Here is a 6,929-nt window from a genome sequence, read left to right as displayed (position 1 = left end):
CTAAGTTATCATATCAGAATGGATTTAAATATGATCTTGAACCATTAACTGTCCTTTTTTTTTTCTTTTCTTTTTTCCTTTTACTTTTTTCACTTTATTCAAATTATATTTTGATTTTGTTTTTTTGGAAAAAAAAATCTTTAAATAGGGAAAGGAGCAATAAATTAAGTTGCTATAATGCTCAATGAAAAAATAACATTGTGATTAAGAAAGATACAAAGACTAGCAAAAGCACTTTAAATCCAACATAAAGAGTATATTATATGTTTTATTGTTGGACAAGCATCTAGTGTTTAATACATAACGATAACTTAGTCGAATTTCTGAGCACTCTTGAGCATGAAAACCATGATAAGTAGTTCTGATTCTGAAGATGAAATCAGACTTTTTGTAAGATGATCTGAGCTCCATGTTGGGGTTTAAGTATAACATAACCCCAAGGAGCATGGGCATAGGAGGGTGAAAGCTTGAACGAGAAATTTTGTAGAATCAAAGCAAGACCCATCTTTGCTTCTATCATGGCAAAGGTCTGTCCGACACATAATCGTGGGCCCCCACCAAATGGGAAGAACGAAGCTTGATTTTTAGCAGCCTTTGAAACTCCTTCTGAGAATCTCTCCGGTTTGAATTCTTTTACATCTTCACCCCAAGCTTCAGGATCATGATGAATGGGAAGTGTCATTATTCCGAGTTGTATTCCTGGTGGAAAAGAAACCCCACCTAACGTTGTACTCTCGGAAGTACGTCGATTGAGCATTACCAATGGTGAGTATAGTCTAAGAACCTCATTTAAAATCATGGTTACCTGCAATGAAGATTTCGGGAAATTCTTTAGAGGACTGACTCCCTACATGCCCAAACACAAGTGAAAAGGTAATGGAAGAAAATACTCACAATTTTAAGGCGATTTAACCCATCAAAGTCTGGTTCATTTTTCCCAAATACTTCAAGGACTTCTTCCCTTGCGCGCTCTTGCCATTCTGGATGCATACTTAACACAACCATAGTCCACACAAGCAAAACTGATGTGGTCTCTTGCCCGGCGAAGTAGAATAGCTTGCATTCATCTATCACCTCTTCAATACTCATTCCAGCTTTCTTGGAGTCACCATGTTCTTTGATCTCTCTAAGATTGGATTCCATTAGTAATCCCAATAAATCATCTTTAGTAGCCATTCCTTGTCGTATGGCTTCCTCTCTCTTCTCGATGATTTGTCGCATCAGACCTTGCACTTCTTTACTGATGTGCTTCATCCTAGCGTTCCTTTTTGTGGGAAGATACCTGCATGAGAGTAACATCGATGAAGATCAATAAGTCAACACGAACCAAAGCCAATGTAGCATTTTAAAGCATGATTTGAAGGGTATACAATGTCTACATGAGAAAGAATGTTATGTGTATATATATACTATGACAGGTCACATGGAGATCATGTTTGACAATCCAATCATCTAACGGGAACAGAAGTGTGTTTGTACCTGAAACCCGGGAGGTAGAGGGTTTGAGCAACTTGCATAACAAGCTCGGCCAGTTCATTTTGAAGTTGGAATATATGTCTCCCTTCCTCAAAGCTACTACCAAATGCGGTTCGAGATATGATATCTCCGGTTAGGTTCTGGAGTTCTGGCCACATATCCAATTCACACGACCCGTCTGGAGATGATGCTACCTTCTTCTCCCAATACTGGATCATCTCCCTACAACAACTATAAAAGGCAGGTTGCATGCGCTGTAACCAACACAGAGAGAAAAACCCAATCAATATCAACATTGCTTCAAAGTTTAATGTGGATATTTTTTTCGGCATGATCTGATTAATGTCTAGATTTTTTTTTTCTAAATCAATGAGAAGTAAATAACTTAAGTTTTAACCTTAAAAATATTGGATTTATGAGGACAAAAAGAAAAAGAAAAATTATGAATAAATGGAGTTGGGGAGGGGGAACAACCTTCAATTTCTCTAGATGGAAAGCAGGAGTTATAATTCTTCTATGTTTGGCCCATTTTTTTCCCTCATAGTGTGCTAGCCCAACTGTAAACAACTTCACTAGTGGGTTCACATGGGGCTTTCCAAAGTGTTCCAATTTGTTAGCCAAAACCTCCTTGGCCAAATCGGGGTCCACAATGTTCACCCTTGGAATTGTTCCAAACCAACTGACAGACAACTTACCTGCATTTATATCCAAATTAGTAACAAATTTTAATTATGTTTCAGTAACTTAAGTAAAAACATTTTATTTGAGAATAACTTCAGTAATATTTCAGTTCGATATAATTTGCTTCACAAATCTAAAATATAAAAATAAAAATATATTATATATTCAAAGGCACGATTATTTTCAAGTAAATTAAAAATTATAGTAGTAAATAAAACTTTGGTTTGCTGTTAAATCCTTCTAGTTGATAATTCTAGTCTAACTCGTGGTACAAAACTTAATGGGTTGACTTGGAACTCAGTCGAGTCAACTCGGTTCACTCAAAATTCTGAGACTTGGACTGCCCCCATTAATCTTTAATTTGAAATGATTACAGCCCTTGAATACCCACACAATCTATGAGCACAGATGGTTGGATTCTGATTTTGGATGGACAAAGACTAATTTGTAGAATTTAGAATCTAATTTAACTAAAACAATATTTTTAGAAATTGTTTTAAGAATCTAAAATCAAAACCTCGATTCAGATACTGATGCAAAAATCTAAAATCACTTTAATGCATTATAAAGTTAAGGAATATATTCCAAGATCTTACAGCTAACATATGGAAATGAATAGTGATAATCTGACTTACCCTCGTGATATACTCAATCGACATCTCTCAACCGTGGATCTGCATGCCTCGGGATACACATTACACTTCTCCTAAAAAGATGTATCCGAGGCACAGAGATGTTCTCAGGGATGTCGATGAGTAAGTCAGATTATCACCGCACTAAAGAAATATTTGACAGTTAACCTTAATAAAAGTAATTTTAAGGCCATAAAACATAAAGAACATAAATCCCAAGATCTTAAAAAATGGGTCATTTCTTTTTCAAATAAAATTAAAAAATCAGATTATCGATAAAAATCCAAATCTAGAAACCTTAAAGAAGAAAACCCCTTGTATGTGTGGTCTTAATTTCCTATCATGATTTTAAAGTCAGGTATGTTATGTCGGCCATACATACATGAGGGGTCCTACGTAGACATATGGGGTTCTTTTTTTAGTCATTTTTGCACTAAAAAAAAAAAAAAAAACTATTTTTCATTCATAAAATTTAAAAAAATAAAATAAAATAAAAATAAAAATAAAAAAGATAAAAAAAGAATAAGAAAAATATACCATAGTTCTTGATGTTATGATCAATGTATGGGACAACATGTGGCATGATATCATGAGAAAGGGGCATGGGCTTGGATTGAGCTTCCTTCATCATCTTGATGACTTCCTTTAGATTTCCAAATAAAAACTTGTACGGTGGACCTCTCACTCCTTGTTTCATCAGATACTTCTCCAACTTCTTAGGCTTCCACCATAAAGAAAACCAGGCCCATGATATCACCACCACCACAAGTGACATCACCACAGATACCAACACACCTCCCATTTCTTCTTTCCTTGATTTTAGAAATTCCAATACAAATACAGTCTCTCAGTCTCTCAATAAGATGAGATGAGATGAGATGAGAGAGAGAGAGAAGATGTAAGATGAGATGAGAGAGAGAGAGAGCGAGAGAGAGAAAGAGAAAGAAGATGTTACTTTTCATGACAGAGTGAGAGAGGAGTCCTTTATTTATAGGAGTTTGGTCTAGAAAATTCTTCTTTGATTCCAAATAAAGTACGAAAATGCCATAAGTAGTAAATGACTTTGGTTGTTGGTACGCGCGATAAATGTAGTTTTTAGATATTTTGGATATTTAAATATTTAGGTCAATATATTAAAATCGATTATTTTAATTTAGAATTTAAAATTCTTTTCAAAACATATATTTTAGTATAATTTTGACTTTATATCAGAGCCCCGTAGAAAACTCTAAAAGATCTTTGACCAATTAGAGATAGTGAAATGAGGGAAGAAAAATAAAAATTAAGGATTATTTAAATACTTATCAGTTTAACGACAATAGTCTGTTAAACAATTCTTAAAAAATATGTTTTAATTTTTTAAAATAATAATGATTTAATTACTGAGCTGTTATTAACAGACCAACTTTTACTTATAACATACCATCTATCACTAACATGTGTCATGATTCAATGAGGATTATAAAAAGAACTAAAGATTGGTTTACGGGAGCAAGGCTGTCAAAGACTTAGTAGGCGTTTGGATAGGACTCCTTGGCTACTTCTGACTCTTGCGGGGAGTTAGAAGTCGTTTGGATGCGTTTTGATGAACAACTCATTCGAAGAGTTACTCCGCGCAAGAGCAAGAAATTACTCTTTGTGAAGAAGTCGAGAAAACCTATTTCTCAAAACTCATCTTGCGAGGAGTCAAAATCTAACGGTTCGTTTTACCAAAATACCCTTAGCTTTATTAATTTTCTATGAAAATATTCCTAATTCATTTGCCCTTAAATCAAATGAAAGAAACATTTATTAATATTAAAAAAAAAATTAAATTTTGAGTATAATGGATTTAAACACATTATATTAATATTTAATATTTAAAATATTATATTAGTATTTATTATATTATATTATATTAATATTTATAGTTAAACACATTATATTAATATTTAATATTTAAAATATTATATTATATTATATTAATTTATTTTATTATATTATATTAATATTTATAGTTAAAATGTCAAAAACAATATAGTTTGAAGGCATATTATGACATTAAAAGACAGTCTGTCAATTTTTTTTTTTTTTAATTTTGAGTATAATGGATTTAAACACATTATATTAATATTTAATATTTAAAATATTATATTATATTATATTAATATTTATAGTTAAAATGTCAAAAACAGTATAGTTTGAAGGCATATTATGACACTAAAAGACAGTCTGTCAATTTTTTTTTTAATATTATGTCATACTATGTCAAAAACAGTCTGTCAAATTTTTTTTTAAATTTTGAGTATAATGGATTTAAACATATTATATTAATATTTAATATTTAAAATATTATATTAATATTTATTATATTATATTATATTATATTAATATTTATAGTTAAAATGTAAAAAACAGTATAGTTTTAAAGCATATTATGACACTAAAAGATAAAAAAACAATAACTAATATAATATAAGGGTATTCTGGTCTTTTTTCTAGAAGTCAGTATGGTTCCCAAACAGACTTCCAGCACAAAAGTACTTCTGCTAGTACTTTATAGAGTTGATTGCCAAACGCCCTTTCTACACAGAATTACTTTTCCAGCTCCTCCATAGAGTATCTCAACTCCTGTTCTTTGGAAGAGTAGTTCTACTCCTGGTATCCAAACAGGCCCTAGGCTTCTAGAATCAAACAAGCACGTATTCGATCGGACTCATTAAATTATTGGATATGACTCGAGACTCTACTCAACAACTCGTAGAGTCAAATCAGAAACTTGGTAGATTTGAAGGCTGGCTGTAGGTAGGAATGTGACTCGACCAGGTTGAGTTGGATTGGTGATCAAACCAAACCAGACAAACGCCAACCTGCACCCAACCCGATCTTGGAAATAAAATGCTCAACCCGAGCGAAACCCAAATCAGGTTGGTCAAGTTGGTTCATTACTCAATAGAACTGAATAATTTAATATTGTAAGAGTTTACATAAAGATTATAAGTGATATGTAAAATAATAAAATTTACAATTATTTATTTTAAAAGTTTATTTCAAAGTTTATATATATGAAATAATGAGATAATGATTGACGAAAGTAATCACCTCTATTTATTGTTAATCACAATTTTTAACAAGACGAATATTTAAAGTTACAAAATAATTATTTTATGGTAATATAAAATTTCATAAATAAAAGCATTAATAACAAAATAATTGATTATTTAATAAAAGTAATTATACATTAGTTCTGATATAAAGATAAACAAAAATATACATACAAACATTGCGAATGAGAATGAAACAAAGATATAAGAAAATAGTTTTAAATTGTAATCATACTAAGTTTGAGTTTTACGCAAATTAGACACCCAATGCCTATTTTCGAACTCAATCTAATTTGAATTTGATCATTTTTTTTTTCCTTGAACTCAAAATCAAACTAATCAAACTTAAGCTAATTGTATCTAGACCTAACGCAAAGGTCGAGTTCCACCCAAAAGGTTTGAGTTTAGTCAAAGTTACATCCTTAGATGTGGGTTTGAAAAAAAAAAAAAAAAAACCTTGTGAGCCTAAAACCCGACGTAACACAATCTGAATCTAGGTTGAGTTTGGATCTCAATGAATCCAAGCTTGGGGCCCTAGTCGTAAAAGTCAGGGTTGAATCAAAATCTTGTATAAGACAAACTCTAGCTAGTGTACTCCCCCCTTATTCTCTCTTGGTCTCCCTCCTACCACCCCAATGGTCAAAAAATTATTTAAAAAAAACAACTATATTAAGAATCTTATCTTTAAAATATTAAAATAAAATAAAATAAATAGTATTTTAGGGTATGTGTGATTTCACATGTAAAATTAGGGAAAATGTATTTTTCATTTTTCAATTAATAAGTTTTCATAGAAAATAATTTTTTCCCACTAAGAATCTACCTTTGATTGGATTCATTTACCTATCAACTCCATGGGAAAATAAAATCAATCTCTCTCTCTCTCTCTCTCTCTCTCTCTCTCTCTCTATTTTCTTGTTAATTTTTTTAAAGGGTAACCCTACTCTTAGAGCACCCCGACTAACCTTTGAGGCACGTGTCATCCCCTTCCCCACATGCATCAGGTAATTTCTGAGATAAATGCATGAAGATAGACTCTAACTAGGGATTTGAACTC

General features: G+C 31.8%; 1 protein-coding gene across 1 annotated transcript; it reads right to left on the bottom strand.

Annotated features, from left to right (window-relative positions):
* Positions 1-204: 204 nt before the first annotated feature.
* LOC147387908 (cytochrome P450 CYP72A616-like) lies at positions 205-3,744 on the bottom strand. Its single transcript, XM_086421862.1, has 5 exons — positions 3,327-3,744; positions 1,951-2,171; positions 1,480-1,730; positions 895-1,282; positions 205-805 (listed from the first exon to the last, which is right to left on the bottom strand). The coding sequence occupies exons 1-5, from the start codon at positions 3,589-3,591 to the stop codon at positions 380-382; spliced, it is 1,551 nt and encodes a 516-aa protein (XP_086277988.1). The 5' UTR covers positions 3,592-3,744; the 3' UTR covers positions 205-379.
* Positions 3,745-6,929: the final 3,185 nt, after the last annotated feature.

This window comes from Akebia trifoliata, chromosome 13 (genome assembly GCF_017979445.1).
Source record: "Akebia trifoliata isolate Shusen 1 chromosome 13, ASM1797944v1, whole genome shotgun sequence".
Lineage (NCBI taxonomy): Eukaryota > Viridiplantae > Streptophyta > Magnoliopsida > Ranunculales > Lardizabalaceae > Akebia > Akebia trifoliata.
Note: the sequence above shows the minus strand (reverse complement) of the source record. Positions and strands in the feature narration are given on the sequence as shown.

Bases quoted from the DNA above. Each gene is read 5' to 3' on its own strand.
- LOC147387908 (XM_086421862.1), bottom strand. From the start codon at position 3,591: ATGGGAGGTGTGTTGGTATCTGTGGTGATGTCACTTGTGGTGGTGGTG. The intron at 1,283-1,479 runs GTACAAACACAC...ACTCTCATGCAG, and splicing joins CTCTACCTCCCGGGTTTCAG to GTATCTTCCCACAAAAAGGA. The intron at 806-894 runs GTGAGTATTTTC...TCTTCATTGCAG, and splicing joins GGTTAAATCGCCTTAAAATT to GTAACCATGATTTTAAATGA.